Raw genomic sequence first — 20,370 nt, 5'->3', positions numbered from 1 at the left:
GGCCCTAGGAGCTTGTGTAGGGTCAGCCTCGCCTCACGTAAGCATGTACGACCTGACTCAGGTTTAGACCTCGGGGGATGAAGGCAGTGGTCCCCCTGTCTGTGGCAGTATTCCGTTCAGAGCAAAGAAGCCTCCCCAACAGGCCAGCGCAGCTCACTGCCCGGCTCTGTGCTGAGCGACACTGATACGAGCAATGCTGCTTCCACCCCTCGCCAGTCATCTGGTACGGAGCTCCTCCACAGGAGAGGGCTGGAGTGGTCACTGGCTGGGGCTGACCGGGGGCGGGATTCAAGGATCCCAGTGGGTTCTGGGCAAATACTATTTTAATACTGGGATAATATTCCCCCAACTGTGACCCGATTTCTACAAAGACCAGGAGAAGATTTTCAGTCTCCTAAAATAGAGTAGTCCGGTTAGGGATTGCTGACAGGGTCTAAACAAAGGTTTGGACAAAAGACATGGGAAAGCCCCTAAAGAGGTGACTGGAGAGAACAAGGCCGCTGAGCAGCCCGGAAACGAGCAAAGCAGAGAAGGCAGGGATGACAGCAGGCTCCCTCGGAGGAGCCGTTCAGAAGACATTTGTTATGAGCATACGGAAAGTACACAGGAAGACAGAGGAAGGAAGTCATCAGTAATGGTTCTGTGAAATCTTTGTAGTTTCAACTATTATACTTTATAAAGAAGTAAAATTGTAAGAGATCATTCTGGGAAAACACATGATTTTATGAAATAATTTTATGCAACCGCATAACATTTATATAGTTTTGCTTTGCACTTACATGATTATATGTGAGTAATACATTTATAAATTATAAAATAATAATAAATAAATAAAACACATACTTTTGAAACATTTTTACTTACAATGATACCAAGAGAATGGACTTTTCGTGTACTTGGAAAGAAAATAAAAAGAATGACAGTGCACAGCTAACCTTCAAGGAAAAAGGGGGAAAAATGAAATATTACAACTTGTAAAATATAAAAGCAATTTAATTATGAATCTAAATAAAAGTCATTTCAAGGAAAATTTTAAAGCTTAATGTAGCTTCTATCTAGAAGGAAAGTATATATACAACACTAATATGCATAATATTTTATTCAAATTTAATCAAAATACTTTTTGAAAAAACAGTGATTATAAAGCTATACTTAACCATCTGCAACAAGTTCACTGAGACTCAATTATTGATAAACAAAAGTACTGACTACTTCAGCAGCGTACCTTCGGCCTCCCTTGGAATCTCTGACAATTTAAATTAAAAGGCATGAAGAACAGGGTCAAAATCTAAAACTGGTAAAACAATCTATTTTAGTGTTTTTAAAAGGTACACTTCAATAAAACATATTAAACATTTTATAAAGTAATCATTTGCTACTTGAGGTTTTAAATAAAATTACTTGGATCTGTTTTCAGAAGTCGATATTCTGCACATTTGACATGGATCTATATACATCCAGTCCAGGTGCTCAAGCAAACACCCTAGATCACTATCTTATTCGTGTACGTCCAGCCGCCTCCCGCACACAGGACCCACCCTCCTCTCTCACTCCCCTCTGCTGACTGCAGCAGAGGAGTGCTCTGGCCTCCCCCATCTCTCCCTCGGACCACTGCAGTAACCTCCTGGTTGCTAACACGCTTGCCTCCCTACAGTCCACTCCACTCGGCCACCTTGTCAGACCCCATCGATTTCCCTCCCCAGCTCCCCTGACACTCGGAATAAAACCCCAACTCCTCCGTGACCTGGGTCTAGCCTTCCTCCTCCAGGCTACTTCCTACCGTCGCCCTCCCTCACTGCACACCAGCCACGTCACACCTGTCCCTTTATGTCTCAAACCCGTCAAACGTGTTCCTGCCTTAAGGAAAAACTTGCCCGTTCTGGTCAGTCATTCGGTTCTGGGCTCAGACGCCCTAGGATGGCCTTCCCTCACCCAGTCTAAAGTAGTAACCAAACCCCACCAGCACTCCTTCCACATACACTGTCTTCTTCCCAGCCCGCCTCACTGCCAGCCGTCTGCTTGGTAACTGGTTTATCTTGTTCATGGTCCTTCTCCTGCCACGAGCATGAATGGCCCCAACTAAGAGGGCAGGGATGCTGGCGGCATTCACTTACACGCCAAAACCCAGAAAAGGGCCTGGTGTCCTGGAGACCACGTAATAAATCCCACTTACACATTAAATACAGATCATCTTGCTGCTATAGACATATTAGCATTCACACTGTCAATTACCTCAATTATAGACTTATACTGAGAACTAATTCAATCTTGACTGAAAGGAAAACACTAAAGTATAACGGGAAATGTTTTTGAAGCTCAGAAGTATTTAATAAGAACTCAAAACAGTACCAACAAAAATAAAGCAACAAAAGTCATTAAGTCTTTTTTATTTTTTAAACACAGTGGCTTGTATTAAAACATAGCAAACAGAGTAAAATTAGGAAATTAAGAGAAAGAAAATGTTGTTTCTAGCCTATAATCCTGAAAGTGATCCTGTAACACTGCCGCAGTTACTCAAACTCTGAAATTCCATCCCCTTATCTTTGAAATATACCTTTATTTAGCATGCTACTTCCCAGAAAAACAACATAATCTCACATAAGCTTGCAAATATTTCCAGTTAGGCCATTAAAGACAAGAGAGCATTACTAACCACGTCCCTCCTGTTCTAACCGTCCCGTAGAGCACGAGCCGCGATGACTCGATACGCTGGGAGTTCATTCACAGGAGGAGACGACAGAAATCCTCAACAAAAAGGTAAGGAAAGGAAAAGAGCACCAGGAAGCGACCCTTTCTGCACGTGGTACTGACACACACCTTTGAAACACTTCACCTTGATGCTGTGTTCCAGCTTGTTTTCTGAATGCAACGCAAATAAGTGGCAGTCCCAGAGTTGAAACCCTAATTTCTGAAATGCTGTCCCCTTCTAAGTTCACTAAGACTTACTGTTTTCATAAACTAAATTTTCTTGATATTTTTTAAATGTCGTTCTATAGACCAAGGTACACAGGAACAAAATTTTAAATACCACAGAAATACAACCAGGAGAAATTTGTAAACCCACACAGAGAAACCCTAAACTGTAGGAAATATTCTCAATCCATGTTCAAACTGACCGGAGTCATCTTCCTAAAGCAGAGATCGGTCCCCGCCCCTTCTCAAAAACCTTTTTTGCCTCCTCTTGCAACAAATCAAAGTCCAACTTTTCCAACCTCACATTCAAGGTCTTCTTATACAATTTGATCCTTTCTGACTCTTTTCTCCCACTCAGCGCTCTCCTAAGCTCCACAAACACAGGAAAGCCACACAGACTGCACTGTTCAGCAGCTGTGCCCCGAGCTCCCCGCCATCTCCCTCCTCTGTACCTTCTCGCTCCCCCTCCTGTCTCGCATTCTCTCTGCTAGAGAACCTCCTGTTCCAAATCTTGCCCAGCGTTCAAAATCTGGCTCCAATCCCACTTGCTCTAAGAATCTAAAACCTGAGCCCAAAGTAACAGCTCCTTTTCCCGCAAGACCATCGCACTTAACTGAACCTGAGAGAACTTAACAGCGCCTGCTTGACCGCACTATGATTTTTTTTTAGGAAGATTAGCCCTGAGCTAACTACTGCCAGTCCTCCTTTTGCTGAGGAAGAGTGGCCCTGAGCTAACATCCATGCCCATCTTCCTCTACTTTATACGTGGGACGCCTACCATAGCATGGCTTTTTGCCAAGCAGTGCCGTGTGCGCACCCGGGATCCGAACCGGCGAACCCTGGGCCGCCGAGAAGCAGAACGTGCGAACTTAACCGCTGCGCCACCAGGCCAGCCCCTACCACATTATGATTTAAGCACGTCTGTCACCACTGTTTCCTTCTTTGTATTCATTCCCTCACTGACACAGAGAGGAAATCAAGCAGTTGTTGAGTTAAACTGAGAAGATCCTGATTGCTCAGCCTAGTGCCCAACACAGCACTAAGTATGTCAGACACTCAGTAAATGTTCACCTGATAAATGGATGTCCCGTTTCCCAATCCAATAAATCCTGTTCAGAGCAAGAGAATAATTATCTGTATTTTGAAAAGATCAGCTGCAGCAAGAATTAAGTATCTAAGGTAATGAGAAACTTACCAGAGTAAATCTGAATGCTTTGGGGGAGGGCTGAAGCGTCAGTTTTACACATGCGGGAAGCAGGCTCAACAATGTAAGACAAAAGCTAAAAAATCAACAAAAATAAAACGTTCGTTTTCTTTGTAGAGGTGTATAGCTGAAACAAAAATCTAATTTTTAATAAAAGGATTACACTACTTATCAATTTAAGTTGAATTCAAATTAGTTTATTTTTACTTACTACATTTAAGACCAAATAACATTTAAATAAAATCCATACATTGAAATATGTACATTTTAATATATGATTATATAATACAGAATAAAACATTATAGTACTAAATGTTGCTTATATTATTTTAGTATTATTTATAAAAAAGATACAAAGATAGCTAATAGTCAATTATCCTACACTCAAAATAAGAAAACATGACTAGGTATAAAGAGAGAATGCTGCATTTGGAACACAAACATTCATAAAATTTACTCACAAGAGAATCTCTCTGGCCCCAATTTCATAAAAGCTGATTATCTGATTTTCAAGCCCGTGGTAACTGAGAAAGAACAAGTCAGAAGGGGAGCAGGAAGCAGCCAGGGCTTCTCCTAGTGATGGCCGATGGGCGAGGAGGAAAAAGAAGGCGGCAGGCAGAGCCGTGTGCGGCCGGGAGGTGCCAGGGCAAACAGCCTCTAAAGGCCCAAAACAGCCTGGCGCAATGCGACGGCTCATCCTCCACTTGTGGTGGCGGTGTGGGGTGTCGGCCGGGCTAGGCCGAACTGGGTTCCCTGAATCCTCTCTTTAGTATGCCACCTGCCACCGTGGGCTACAAGGGTGTTCTCACAAGAACTGCAGGACAGGGAGAAGCAGCACCCATCTTGTGGTGCGCGCACGCACACGCACACACACACCCTTCTCCCAGTTGTTTAGACACTCATCTTGCTGCCGCTGTGAAGAGGTTTTGCAGATGTAATTACGGTCCCTAGTCAGCTGACTTTAAGTCAATCTAAAGGGAGCCTGTCGGGCGGGCGACCCCACCAGCCGGAAGCCCTTGCAAGAGGGCTAAGAGCCTCTGAACCGCAGCCGGTCTGGGTCGCTCTTCCTTCCCAGGATGTTCCTTCCTGAGCACCCACCTTGTGGGCGTCCAGTGTGCTCAGCCAGCCCTGCAGCTGTATGAGCCAATCCCTCGGAATGAACTCACATGCACATGGTGATCATGTGTGCACACCACTGCCGTGGCAGAGCTGACATGCATTGCTGAAAATCACGACTTTAAGACAACGTGAAGTCACATTCAGCATGCTCTCTGTTGGAGGAGGAGGGAGGCGGGTAACAACCTCCACATGAAAGAGTTTTGTTGTGTAGACAGGTTTACGTAACGTGGAACATCCACTAACGCAGAACACTCGTTCCCTGACAGTGCCAGATAAACGCGGTCTTACCAAATGCTCACAGAGCAGCTTCCACTCTGCGTCCCAACCTCGTCTCTCACCTGACTATGATCTGGACGTGATGTGGCAGAATGTCCTTGATCTTCAGGAAGACACTGACGCTGCACCAAATATTGGCGACTTTATCCTTAAAAGAGATTTGTTAGTTTTACATTCTGGTATAACTGAAAGAAATATTAAACTCCATGAAGTACAGTCCATAATCTCTAAATAAACAAACTTCTGAGCCATGGGAAGCTTTTGTTCACAATTTTAGAACTAGGTTGATTAAACTCTCCAAGGAATAAACACTCAACACACATTCACACAGTCAAGCATTTTTCATTTTTACAAATGGGAGTTGATTTAAATCACTAGTCAACCATAATCTAGACGTTCCCAAGAAATACTTAACATTTTTCAAAGAGCAGCACGTTATCCCTAAATACTGAAGTTATTCATCTTTGGAAATTTTTCTAAGAAATCTTTGTTACTTGGCCCATTTTATCACATGCATGAAATTATTTAGAATAATCTACTAGCTCTAGCAATGACAAGAGTTAATCGCTAATTGAGAAGTTCAAAGACACTAGCAATTGTGCTAGGATCGCTTTCAATATTGAATCTGGGACCACAACTCTGCTGTGAAACCCCCTCCACACAGCTGCTCACTCACAGCCGCACAGGCGCAACATCGTGACAACGGCACCATCCACTTCCCTCTGTCAGACCAAGGAGAACGCTCCTCAGGCCCTGAGGGCACCAAGCAAAGGAAGTGCCAGCAGCCCCATCAAACATGCACAGTACCGTCTTTATAATTATCACGGTAAACACCATTTCTGAAATGGGAGCACTGGACAGCTTACACGGGGAACTGAACTTTTCCCTCTACAGGTGTCACGGTGAGAGGACATACAAAGGAGTGAGGAGCACAGGCCTGCCATGCACCAGCTGTGTGAACCTCTGACCTCAGTTTTCTGATCTGTAAAGTGGGTATAACGGCAGCCTCAGGACCACTCTAAGGATCAAATAAGATCACATGTGGCGAGTCTGGCACCTGGTACGCAAGTGGCGGGAATAATAGTGATTATTTGTGATGATCAGTGTCACCACCATCACCATGCCTACAGACACACACGTCACACACACATTTCTGTTCCTTCACAACACCAAACTCTTAGTCTCTTTCAAAATGCTGGTTCCATCCTCCTGTAGAGCCACTCAAAGATATTCCATAGCAATTTGTATGTTCAAAAATTAGGAAGATATATATGCTTCTCTAATTCTTTTTAAAAGAAATGTTTATTCAAAAGCAAATTATCTATAAATATGTTGTCTCTCTTTAACTTTATTAAAAGGCCTTTTTGTTTCAGAAAAATGATTTGTTTAATTTAATTACTAAATCTAAATCAAATTATCCATGTAATAAAAGTTTAACAAGAGTGATTAAGCTAGCATTAAATGAAATGAAATGAATGATTCTCATTAAAAATTACTATGGATGAAGGTTATATATCTCATAAGGAATTATGAGATCTTTCTTACGCAAACATGATTATTAGTTTAATAAATAATTTCCTAAGACTAAAAAGAGAATATAAACCAAAAAATTACAGAGCTGTGAACTTTGTAGCTGCAACTTCTCATGCCGTCTTTCATTACAGACCCTATTTCCTTAGAAAAAGGTATGATGCGACTGAATTATGGGTCTCATGATGGCACAAGCACTCCCCATTCCTATGGTGCCTGGGAAGGGCCAGCTGAGCAGAGCCTGTGTACAGGCTTAAACACCGGCAGGGGGGCTGGGAGAGGAGAGCGGCTGAAGTTACTACTCCTGTGTGTCTTCTGTGTGCTGTCACAGAAAGGAGCGAGAGGAAGGGTTCTAAACATGCCTCGAACAATCCACGATCGACTGGAAAGAGTCTTCTCAGAACCTGCAGGGCCTGGGCCCTCTCTGTGAAGAACGGCAGCCAGCAGAGGGTGAAGGAAGCCACCACGGTGCCAGCCAGCTTAACGAACAGTACGAACCTGGAACAGGAACAGAGGTGACCAGTCAGGCCGGAGGCTCTCGCTGAGTGTAAGGACGCCAGCGTCGAGTGATGATGACACGTGGTGCCACCAGCACAGGGCTAAGACGGGAGTCTCCTCAAGTCGGAGTCAGGACACGCACAGCTGTTCAGATGTGCACTGCTCCAACAGAAGGTGATCCCCATCTGCATCAATGCTTACCTTGGACACCACTCCTCTGCAGCCAGGGAGAAAAGTGTCAAACCGGGATGTACTTCTAACAAGGGTATAATGCAGTAAGCCCTGGAGGGACGAAATCTACAGCCGCCCTCTAAAGCCGATCCAACTACCTCCGGGAACGTGCACTGATCAAATCATCTCTTCAGGCAGGAGGATTTCAGATAAAAGATAGAGAACAGGACGTCTCCCCTTCCACTCACCCCACAGCTACCACGTCAGTAAGAAATCCCCAACAGGCGAAGAGAAGGGCCACCTCCCTCAGGCGAGTGTGCAGACAAACTCGGGCAATGTTCCGAATGCCGGTAACTAAAAGCCACTCACCCCTTTCCTTTGAGGCCTTTTTTAAAGCACTTGCCAAGTAAAAAGCCAAAAAATGGCAAGGAGTGGTAAAGTTCCATCTGTTTATAATTTACAGCCAAGCAGAAGGCCAGGGACCCCAGCAGGTCCCAGTCACAGGACACTCCAAGAACACCCCACAGAGCCAAGCCAAGGCTCACGGAGTTATACATGATCCCACGTCAAGGAAATTATCTCAGTCACCAAACGATCTTGCGTTTTATGAGTCTATTTCTTACGTGTTGGTTTTTTTTTTTTCAGTGAGGAAGACTGTCACTGAGTAAACATGTGTGCCAGTCTTCCTCTGTTTTGTGTGGGGGAGACTGCCACAGCACGGCTTGATGAGCCATGTGTAGGTCTGCGCCCAGGATCCGAACCTGCAAACCCCAGGGCGCCAAAGTGGAGCGCGGAAACCCAACCACTATGCCACTGGGCCGGCCCCCCCTTATGTGGTTTTAAAACAATATATGTAATGAGAGCTATTTCTAAATAGAAAATGAAAGTACTGGATTGATGAGCAGATTTCAAATTATATATAATGGCCTCAAAAATATTAAATCTGCTAAACCAATTTGTCTAGGTTTAAAAGAACTCAATAGTTAACATGTAGCTTTCTTTCTGCTGGACTATTTTGCAACATTATAACTTAGCAAAATCTAGAGAATTAAACAATGCTCCAAAAGTAAAAAAAAAAATCCACAAAACTTACTGATAGCACTATACTTCCTCTATAATATGCATCAATAATATAAATTAATATGTGTTCGATTAGAAACTAACAACATTACTATATTCAAACAACATCGCAATTAGATTTTCAGTTCAAAATGGTGAGCTGAGCACTGTCTGCCTCCTCTCCTTCCCGAGGCCCTTTAAGATGACAGGGAATTTTTAAAAGGATAAATTCACAGCCATGAAGAGAACAGGAAGATGGCTACAAGAGGTAAAGATTTCAGCACAGATCTAGAACACAGAGTGAAGACAGAGAAGTGGTGAGACTCAGAACAGGATGGAAGAGGCCACCCCTTAGAGAGCACGGAGGAAGCTCAGGCAGCAAGGAGCCACCCCTCTGCCCGCCCCAGGGGCCAGGAAGCAGCAGCAGGTGGCGTGGCCAAGGCCTAGGCTGGAAAGGAGACAAGAGGACTGACCGGGTCCCTAGATGGAGAATCCAGTCCCGCCTCCCCGCGGGGCAGACTGTCTGGCAGCCAAAACATTTACCCCCAGGCCACAAAAGAAGGAACACTTCTCCAGAGAAATGGAACAAACTACTGGGGCAGCTAGTGTAGACGTTAACACTACAGTGCAAACCCCTCCGTGTTCGGACATTTACGGATCCCAACCCACACTGGCCAGCTTCCGCCCACGTATCCTACAGCGGACCAAATACACAGAGAGCCCACAGACAGCTTGTGCTTCTGCTTTAGTCTTAGAATAGATACACCAGGACCAAAGAGACATCGAAGGAAAAGCTATGACAGAAAAAAGACCAAAACAAAAAGAGGAAAGACTGACCCTAGAGGAATGGAAATAGTTCAGGGAAGGGTAGGGGAAAAAAAGAATAACTGAACTTTAAGATATGCTTAACAAAACAAATGAAATTTAATACAAGTGTTACCAATAAAGATAATATTAAAACCATAAAACAAAAAGACAGAGATGCTCCAGACGGACACGAAAGATCAACATGTGTCTAAAAGAGCAAGAATGAGGTGAGAAAATTATCAAAGAAATAATATGAGAGAATTTCACAGAACTGAAGGTGAGTTTTCGAAATGAATGACCCACAGAGTGCAAAACAGCTGTCAAAACACCTATGCCTACACAAATCGCCGTAAAATCTCACAGCCAGAAAAGTGAAAACCAGCAACAGATAACGACAGCAATAAGTACTTAGTGCCTAGTGCTCCCAGGTACTGTTTTAAATGCTTTACAAAGATTAAGTCATTTAATTCTAAAAGAACTTACAAAGTAAGCGTTATTATTTTCTCTATTTCTATGAGGAAAGTGAAGTACAAAGTGGTTAAAAAAATGTGTCCCCAAGGCAGGGATGGTTCAACATCCACAAGTCAATCAATGTGATGCACCACATTAACAAAATGAGGAATAAAAAACCACATGATCATCTCAATAGTTGCAGAGAAAGTATCTGACAAGATCCAACATCCATTTATGATAAAAACTCTTAACAAAATGGGGATAGAAGGAACTTACCTCAACCTAATAAAGGCCATATATGACAAACCCACAGCCAACATCCTACTCAACAGGGAAAAACTGAAAGCCATCCCTCTGAGAACAGCAACAAGACAAGGGTGCCCACTCTCACTACTCTGATTCAACATAGTACAGGAGGTTTTGGCCAGAGCAACTAGGCCAGAAAAAGAAATAAAAGGAATCTAAATAGGCACTGAAGAAGTGACACTCTCACTCTTTGCAGACATGATTTTATATAAAGAAAATCCTAAAGAATCCATTGGAAAACTAGTTGAAATAATCCACAACTCCAGGAAAGCTGCAGGGTACAAAATCAACTTACAAAAATCCGTTGCATTTCTATACTCTAGTAACGAACTAACAGAAAGAGAACCCAAGAATACAATCCTGGGGCCGGCCCCGTGGGTGAGTGGTTAAGTCCACATGCTGTGCTTCGGCGGCCTGGGGTTTCGCCAGTTCGAATCCTGGGCACGGACATGGCACCACTCATCAGGCCATGCTGAGGCGGCGTCCCACATGCCACAATGGGAGGGACCCACAACTAAAAATACACAACTATGTACCAGGGGGCTGTGGGAGAAAAAGAAAAAATAAAATCTTTAAAACAAAAAAAAGAATAAAATCTCATTTACAATCACAACAAAAAGAATAAAGTATCTAGGAATAAATTTAACCAAAGAGGTGAAAGACCTATACAATGAAAACTATAAGACATTACTGAAAGAAATCAATGATGACATGAAGAAATGGAAAGATGTTCCATGCACTTGGATTGGAAGAATAAACATAGTTAAAATGTCCATACTACCCAAAGCAATCTACAGATTCAATGCAATCCCAATCAGAATCCCAAAGACATTCTTCATGGAAATAGAACATAGCATCCTAAAATTCTTATGAGGCAACAAAAGACCCTGAATTGCTAAAGCAATCCTGAGAAAAAAGAACAAAGCTGGAGGCATCAGTCCCTGACTTCAAAAGATACTACAAACTATAGTAATCAAAACAGCATGGAGCATGGTACTGGTACAAAAACAGGTGCACAGATCAATGGAACAGAACTGAAAGCCCCAAAATAAAACCACACATCTACAGACAGCTAATCTTCAACAAAGGAGCCAAGAACATACAATGGAGAAAGGAAAGTCTCTTCAATAAACGGTGTTGGGAAAACTGGACAGCTACGTGCAAAAGGATGAAAGTAGACCATTATCTTACAGCATACACAAAAATTAACTCAAAATGGATTAAAGACTTGAAGGTAAGACGTGAAACCATAAAACTCCTAGAAGAAAATACAGGCAATCCACTCTTCAACATCAGTCTTTTGAATACCATGTCTACTTGGGCAAGGGAAACAAAGAAAAAAAATAAACAAATGGGACTTCATCAGACTAAAGAGCTTTTACAAGGCAGAGGACACCAGGAACAAAACAAAAAGACAAGCTACTAACTGGGAGAAAATATTTGCAAATCATATATCTGACAAGGTGTTAATCTCCAAAATATATAAAGAACTCATACAACAAAAAAACAAACAACTTAGTCAAAAAATGGGCAGAGGATATAAAGAGGCATTTCTCCAGAAAAGATATACAGATGGTCAACAGGCACATGAAAAGATGCTCAACATCACTAATCATTAGGGAAATGCAAATCAAAACTACAGTGAGATATTGCCTTACACCTGTTAGAATGGCTATAATCACCAAGACAAAAAATAAATGCTGGAGAGGTTGTGGAGAAAAGGGAACCCTCAGACACTGCTGGTGGGAATGCAAACTGGTGCAGCCACTATGGAAAACAGTATGGAGATTTCTCAAAATATTAAAAATAGAAATAACATATGACCCAGTTATCCCACTACTGAGTATTTGTCCAAAGAACTTGAAATCAACAGTTCAAAGAGACGTACACACCCCTATGTTCATCGCAGCACTATTCACAGTACCCAAGACACAGAAGCAGCCCAAGTGCCCATCGACTGAGGACTGGGTAAAGAAGATGTGGTCTATACACAATGGAGTACCACTCAGCCAGAAAAGACAAAATCATCTCATTTGCAACAACATGGATGGACCCTGAGGGTATAATGTTAAGCAAAATAAGCCAGACAGAGAGAAAAAAATACCATATGATTTCACTCATATGTGGAAGATAAACACACGGACAAAGAGAACAGATTAGTGGCTACCAGAGGGCAGGGGCGTGGGGGTGGGCATAAGAGGTAAAGGGGCACAGTTATATGGTAACTGACAAATACTAATGTACAACTGAAATTTCACAATGCCATAAACTATTATGATCTCAATAAAATTAAAAAGAATAATAAATGTATCCCTACAAAACGACATAATCCCAAAATCTTCAAGAATTTGATTCAAGCCACGGAGGAGATACCACTACAAATTGACCAGACTGGTTACAGTGAAAATGACTGACCACTGGTGAAGACGGGCACTTGGCCCTGTCACACCATTGCAGATGGGGTGTTAACTGGGGCATCATGCTCAAAACCATCTGAGAAGATCTACAGTTAAACAAGGCCACACCTTTAACTCAGCAATTCCACTCATAAGCAATGTATTTCTAGGTGTACAAAGCGATATTTACAAGAATGTTCACAGCAGCATATTCATCAGAGCCAAAACCTGGGAACCACCCAAACGCCTGTCAGTAATAGAATTATGCGTGTCCACGCCATGGAATATGATAAAGCCACAGCAGTGGACAACTACAGCCACACACAACCACAGGAAAACCTCGCACAGACATGCTGGAAAGACATTAGTGGAGGACAACGTTACACAGATTGGGCCTCGACTTCATCATACGCATCTGACTTCATTTCTCAAGTAGTAAAGGATACTGAAAATGTCCATAGTCGATAAGAATGAGGCCTGGATACAGCAATATGCATAACGCATTAGCAATCTGTAAAGAAAAATATTGTGAAATGAGAGAGTAATCTGTTCCTTGCATCACACAGGGTCAAGGTGCAGTTCCATTCAACCCAGCAGCAAACGCTCCCCTCTTACCTTCTGTTTACATGAAGATCCCATTTTTACAAAACAACTCTTTAAACACTAAAGTTTTCAAGGAGGTGACAAAGGATACTTCAGTAAAAAGGGAAAAAATCACTGAAAGGTATTTGTCAGAGAAAATGCTTTTAGATATACAAATCAGAGAAGTTAATCTAATGATTAACCCATATAAAATGACCAAAAAGAATACTCGTTAACTGTGAACACGAGAACATACAGCAACTTTGCAAAACGCCTTTCAGTTTAGCCATTCTCACAAGCCCACTCGAAGTCCGATTTACCAAGAAAGCAACAAATTCAGCAGCACTTAACTTGTGAAACTCAGGGCATCTTATTACTAGAGTCGAGCATTAAAACAATTACTCTCAGATCAGTTGATGTTTTCTAAATGAAAATAAATTGACAAAAGATATACTGTTTCCTCTTATCTCCTCCCAAAAGCAGGCTTCCTTAAGCTTTGTTTTCATAGTTACGCTAATAAAGTGTTTCAGAGGTAAAATGCCGGGTTTGCTTTAAAACTCACCTTTTTCTTGGTTGAGATTTCTTTTAAACAACAACAGTGCAGAACCACTGCAGGTATGTAAATCAGCAAGTCAGCAATTAACACTGAAACACAAGCAAACGATTTTTAGCATGAGTCCATCGTGATCTACAATACCCCACTAACTGCCTCCCGCCCTCCAACCGTGAGGGGCATCCTAGGACCGCGGCTCCCACCCGCTCTGGACAAGCCCTTCCGCTCCCTTGCCCTGCGCCTAAGTTCAACTGATTCGGTGCCACAAAGCCTCTTTCAATTTTCTCTAACAAAGCCACACATTACGCCAATTACATGTTCCCAAATTAATCCTCTCTCTGCTCTGACTCACACTTGAAAATTAAGAATACTCAAAGCAAGGAAGACAACACTTTTTCCCTCAATACCTGTATACTCCTGATTTTCTGGTGTGAAGAATACCTCGAATGTGGCGATGCATAGGAGAATCTTTTTTAAATGTTAGTATTTATAGAAAATACATTAAATTTTCCTAATTAATGTATATAAAGAGCTTGAGAGGGGCTGGCCTAGTGGCATAATGGTTAAGTTCGTTCACTCTGCTTTGGCGGCCCAGGGTTCATGGGTTTGGATCCTGATGCAGACCTACACACTGCTGGTCAAGCCATGCTGTGGTGGCATCCCACATACAAAACATTAGGGGAAGACTAGCACAGATGTTAGCTCAGAGCCAATCTTCCTCGCAAAAGAAAGGGCAAACAAACCAACAACGACAAAAGAAAGAGCTTGAGGGGCCCATGTGAGGAGGAAACTGAAAAAAGTAAAAAAAAAAAAAAAAAAAAGTGATTCATAATTCTGAATGTCCAGTCCTTTTGGAACAAAGGAAAACAAATGCATGACATTCTTCAACATAGCTATCCAAAGAGCCTGTTTTTTCTTGTACTAAATATAGCGTCCAGAATAAGGTAAATGATAGTAAACAGTCAGTGTCAGATGCATGCAACCTATTTTCAGCTCCAGGTGCCACAGTTAAGATGACACTGACAAAGTAGAACATATTCAAAGGACCATAACCAGAGGCCTCAAAGCCATAAACACATTCAACACACGGGTCTTCTAAGAAACAGCTAACAGATCTAAGAATGCGTACCCCGGAGAAGAGGTGACTTCAAATGTCTGTACAGTGTTGGGTGTAAAGGATCAGACGTGTTCCATGTGGCCCAAGAAAACACAAGCTGAAATGACGAGTTGAGGGTCAACGTAAGAAGGAAGTTGTTAATGCCTGGGGCTCCCTGAACACAGAGCAGACTGTCTGTAAAGGTTGTGAGTTCCCTGCAGATACACGGGTTGGCTCAGAAGCAAAAGGACCACGTGGCAAGTGTGCAGTTCAGAGGATGAAAGCGCTGGGGGAGAGGGGACAGAATGTCAGAGGAAAAGAGAGGAAGACAGAGAAGCTGCGCCTGAGATTCTGTGAGCAGACGAACAGTAAAGAGAACGCTGACCAATCTTAGACTAATTAAGGAAAAGGCCCGGGCCAGCACTACAGTCTGTCATGCAAAGCTTCAAAGAAATCTAAGCGTATTACTTTCAACTCAGAACAGCACACAATAAATGCTCAATAAACGTTTGTTGAGTGGATTAGCCATATGCCGCATGATGACATTTGGTCAAAGAGGGGCCACACAGACAACGGTGGTCCCACAGATTAGTACCGTACAGCCTGGGTGTGCAGGAGGCTGTGGCATCTGGGTGCGTGTAAGTGCACCCTGTGATGCTCACACAATGACGAAATCACCTAACACTGCTTTTCTCAGAACGCATCCCCATCGCTAGGCGACCCATGAGTGCATTTAACTCAGCAACAGTGTATGAGATACAACTGCAAGGTTTACTTTAAGAAACAGGAGAAAAGGATTTGGAATTTGGATATTAAAGCAACAGCCTGAACAACTAAAACTTCAATTTATAGCTATCTGACCCCTGGAGGGCTATTAACCTCACTTAACTGTGCCTCAGTTTCCTCGGCTTAAGATTAGGGTAAAATAGTCTTTACCTCATTTGGGTGTTTAGTTATTAAGTGGGATAATAATAGACACAAACCACCCAGCACATTAGTCTCTGCTCTTCTGCTTTTAGCTTCCATATCCATTTGGTCATTTATTGCACATATACATGCATATGTATAGTTACACAATTTTTTCTTTTGGTGAGGAAGATTGGCCCTGAGCTAACATCTGTTGCCAATCCTCATCTTTTTGCTTAAGGACGATTGTCCCTGAGCTAACATCTGTGCCCATCTTCCTCTATTTTGTATGTGGGATGCTGCCACAGCATGGCTTGATGAGCGGTTTGTAGGTCTATGCAAGGATCCAAACCCGCAAACCCTGGGCCACCAAAGCAGAGCGCACAAACTCAACCACCACGCTACCAGGCCAGCCCCTATAGTTACAAAATTTTAAAAGTCAGTAAGGAAATAATAGAACCTTGTATCAGTTTGTCCAAAATTTTTTTAGAAATCAAATTTCACACTCGATACCCATTGCTCTTTACCTGTGGCGCGCATGAAGAGCTTATGCGCCTGACTCTCGTAGCCACGGGACGAATGGAGAGCAATCCAGTCTGGATTGATAAACTGGGCCCTGCGAACCAGAGCACATGTACACGCACTTTATTCCTCATCCTCTCAGCAATGAGGACATCTGAGGACACCTGAGGCTATTCTGAGAAGTGGCCACTGCTCTTACAAAGCGACAGAGGCAAGGCTTAAGTTTGACTCTTTTTATTTAATCATGTGACACTGTCTTGAGCTATAAAACTGGGTCTGCCTTGCTCATCTTCCAACAAAACTGTGGAACGTGTCACTAAAATCCCTACCTTCACAATTCTTCCAGGTAAAAACAATCTGATGTGTCCCATTTCTTTTATTAAACATACTTTGTAAAGAGCAATATGCCACTATTGACCAGAGGATCAAGTTTTATAATTTATAATCATTTCAGTTATTACAACAATCAGCTACAATAAATAGCTGTTAATCATATATCATTGCATAAAACTAAACCTAATTGGTGAAGATAAAATAAGTTTTTAATCATACTGCGTTACCCTGAACACTGCAAAGGATAATTGATCATCGTGAAATCTGGGGACTTATTTTTAATCCAGGAAGTTAAATTTTACAAAATATGAAGTAGTAAAACAAATAAGATGAGTTCAGAAGATTCTGTGAAGAAGTCCCTCAAATTTCCGTGGACACACTTCAGGTCTGAGATGGAGGACCCCACAGAGCAGAGCCGGGTCCCCACCCAGCAGAAGCCCCACATCTCCATAAACCATCCCATTCCTGTCAAAGCAGAAGGAATCCCAACCCTGAGCTTAAATCCAGTAATTCTAGTTTCTAACTTGACCGGTTAGTCAGAGTACCATTTGGACCTACAATTTTCGTTTACTTTGGGCCATTCCAGAAAGAAGCTTTCTGTGCACAACTACCCACACCTGATCTATTTCTCAGTGGTCCATGCAGGACTGGTAACATCTCTGCTTCAGAACAAAGCTAGACTTTGCATTTCCTTCTAGCCTGTCCTCCGAAGAACTTACAGCAATGCTCAGACTCTGACAGCTGACCTCTGGCCGCCTGACTGTTAGGCACAGTGCGTCACAAAGTTTCATAAGACAACAGTAGTTACAGATGGTCTGCTCTACTCGAAGCCAGATCACACTGTCACCCACTACATCTGCTAAGGGCACAGACATTTAGAGTCGCATTAAGGAAGAAAAACTTACACATATGCACATAAAAGGCTGTGATAAGCTGTGAGAGGTGGGTAATCCAGTCCCCAGTACTGTAAATTGTTATCACTGCTGTTAAAATACCTGAAAAAAAAGAAAAAAGCACCATTCCATTAACCAATATTCAAGAACAGACTTACAGTTACAGTTAACATCTCGTCTCATTTAATTTAATTAAAATGAAAAAATATGTTCTACAAGGTAAAAAAAAAAAAAATTCAGCTACACTTTTTTGTCTTTTCCCCTTCTAAAAATTTTTGTGAACTCACAATTAAAAGTTGTTATTGAGTAGAGTGACCAAATCATTTACTGTCTAAACCAAGTACTCCTGAGGGTGAAAAAGGAAGCTATTAATAAATAAGCCATAACAGTGGACCCCAGGCTGTCCCAGGCAAACCGGAACTAGCTGTCACTCTATCAGCAGACTTAATCGATGACTAAGACTCACACAAAAGAAAACATGCAACAAAAAGACAATCTGCTTCCGACAGTCTAACACATCAGAGAAACAGCATGAAATCACAACTTAAAAAAGTAAATACTGAGTATCGGAGAACTCACAAAGATTTGGTTTATAGAAAGTGAAATACTTCATGAAACAAGTAGACTTTCAGTAAGACTTTATCTGAAAATAATTCGACCAACACACAATGAGAGTCTATTATACGCAAGATTCTCTGAATTAAGGAAAAACACTGGCTCTAACATTCACAGATTAACAGGTCCCTCCAGTTGGCCAGAACGGGAAGGATCTGTATATAATTATTATGACTCAAGAAACAAAAGTTACAGTTACATAGACAGATTTCTCAATCACACCCTTTATAACTACGCAGCTTCGTCTATGCAATTTATTTTCTCAGTCGTAAGAAGAATTTATCATATGGAGACCAAATTCACAAATAACCATTGTTCAGAGGGGGTCTTGAATGGGTCACAATTTCTCAGCATCACAATCTCTTACTTTGGGATTAAAAAATCTTTCTTACGTTAGCATTCATCCTGATCCCATTAAATAATCCATTATTCATCTTGAGAAGGTCTACATAGTGTCAGTCACATAACATGTAGGTTGTATGGGGATTAATAAAGTGACCGAGCCATGGCGGACAGCCAAGAGCTCTGGGCATAGGGTACTCCAGTAGGGTGGCATCTGTTGGCAGTCGTCCACTCCAGCAGCAACACCCATGTGAACAATCCTGGATCCCATATCTGGCTGGGACTTGAAGCCACGAAGCAGTGAGTCCAAGCATCTGCAAGTTAGCTGGAGCCGCTTCGGACAGCTGGAATCTGGGAAACTGGACCAGGCCAACAGTGGAGACCAGAGGACCCACTTCTCTAGACAGGGTTGCCTGAAGATAGGTGACAACTGTGTTATTTCCAAATTCACGTTACTACAGGGTGCATCAGCATAAAGTCTGATTGCAGCTATCTCACAGAGTTGTTGAGGGATTGAGTTAAACACGTAAAGCAGATAAGTCACCACCTGCCACAAGGTAAGTGCACAACACTAATTCTATTTGGTTATTAGCCACAAAGCTATTGGGTTGGATACAGCAAGGGAAAACTATCGAGTAAGTCAAGAATCATATTTTGACCAAAATGATTTGGCTTTCAGCTTCTTATAAGGCAAAAGCTATACTTCATTTACTTCAACCTTGAGATCCAGTGGAGATAAGTGAAAGAGGGGCTGACAGTAAGCTGCAAGCTTGCACAGATGTATGCCAACAACAAAGCCACTGCTTAGATCGGGAAGAACGCTGGGGCCAACCACTGCGGCCCTGTTCTTACGGAAATGCATAAATAAGAAGAGAGAAATTCATGGAAGATAGCTGAAAAGCCTTTCCAGTAAAGCTTCAAAACCTGCCAGTGGAAACAAAGCAACAAGCTAATTCTCCTGCTTGACGTATTTTGGATCTACCTAAAAAGTTGTATAAGTAGCAGTGAAATGGATTTTCCCATTAAACCCCCATGTGACCTCAGGAGACGTCTTGTCAGAAAAAATTTGGCTGCCACACAAATTATGAAATTATATTCAAGAGTGTGATCATTAACTCCAAAACGTAATTTTTTTAACATACAATCTAGAGTCATGGGTATTTTTGCTTGAAATAGTTTCAAATTTACAGAAAAGTTTAAATAGTTCAGAGAACTTGTGCACATGAAAATGTAAAATTTTTCTATGAAAAAAGACACCATAAGAAAAATTCAAAGAGAAGATATTTCTTTGAAGAAATATCTTCAAAGGAAGAAGATATTTCTTTTATACATACACACAAGATAAATGATTAAAATGTAGAATACTGTTGTAGCAGACAGACCCTAAGGTCATCCCCTTGAACCCATCCTCTGATGTGTGTGCCCCTGAGTGTGTACAATCCCCTCCCTTGTGTGTGGGCAAAACCTGTGACCTGCTTGTAACCAACAGGATATGACAATGGTGACAGGATGTCACTCTCGTGCTTGTTTCACGTGTGCGTAAGATTCCACCTCGCTAGCAAGTGTGCTAGAGAGGCCCCCATCACTGACTTTGCAGAAGCAAGCTGTCACGTCTCAGTCAGCGGCCACATCGGAGAAGCCACGTGGCAGGAAACTTCAAGTGGACTCTAGGAGCTAAGAGTAGCTTCCAACAAGAAGCTGAGGCCCTTATTCTTGTAGATGCGAGGAAACTGATTCTGCCAGCAACCCAAGGGAACGTGGAATGGATCCTTCCCCAGCTGGGCCACTGATAAGAC

The 20,370-nt window shown here is 42.3% G+C and overlaps 1 protein-coding gene across 1 annotated transcript in view; it reads right to left on the bottom strand.

Annotated features, from left to right (window-relative positions):
* Nucleotides 1-20,370, bottom strand: part of ALG6 (ALG6 alpha-1,3-glucosyltransferase) — a 50,266-nt gene that overhangs the window by 13,757 nt on the left and 16,139 nt on the right. Inside the window, 9 exon segments of the mRNA XM_070486463.1 lie at nt 865-935; nt 4,109-4,193; nt 5,575-5,660; nt 7,405-7,540; nt 8,081-8,290; nt 13,179-13,243; nt 13,877-13,959; nt 16,397-16,485; nt 17,630-17,719. Of these exon segments, the coding sequence (XP_070342564.1) occupies nt 865-935; nt 4,109-4,193; nt 5,575-5,660; nt 7,405-7,540; nt 8,081-8,290; nt 13,179-13,243; nt 13,877-13,959; nt 16,397-16,485; nt 17,630-17,719 (915 nt within the window).

The sequence above is a fragment of the Equus asinus genome, chromosome 16 (assembly GCF_041296235.1).
Source record: "Equus asinus isolate D_3611 breed Donkey chromosome 16, EquAss-T2T_v2, whole genome shotgun sequence".
Taxonomy (NCBI): domain Eukaryota; kingdom Metazoa; phylum Chordata; class Mammalia; order Perissodactyla; family Equidae; genus Equus; species Equus asinus.
Note: the sequence above shows the minus strand (reverse complement) of the source record. Positions and strands in the feature narration are given on the sequence as shown.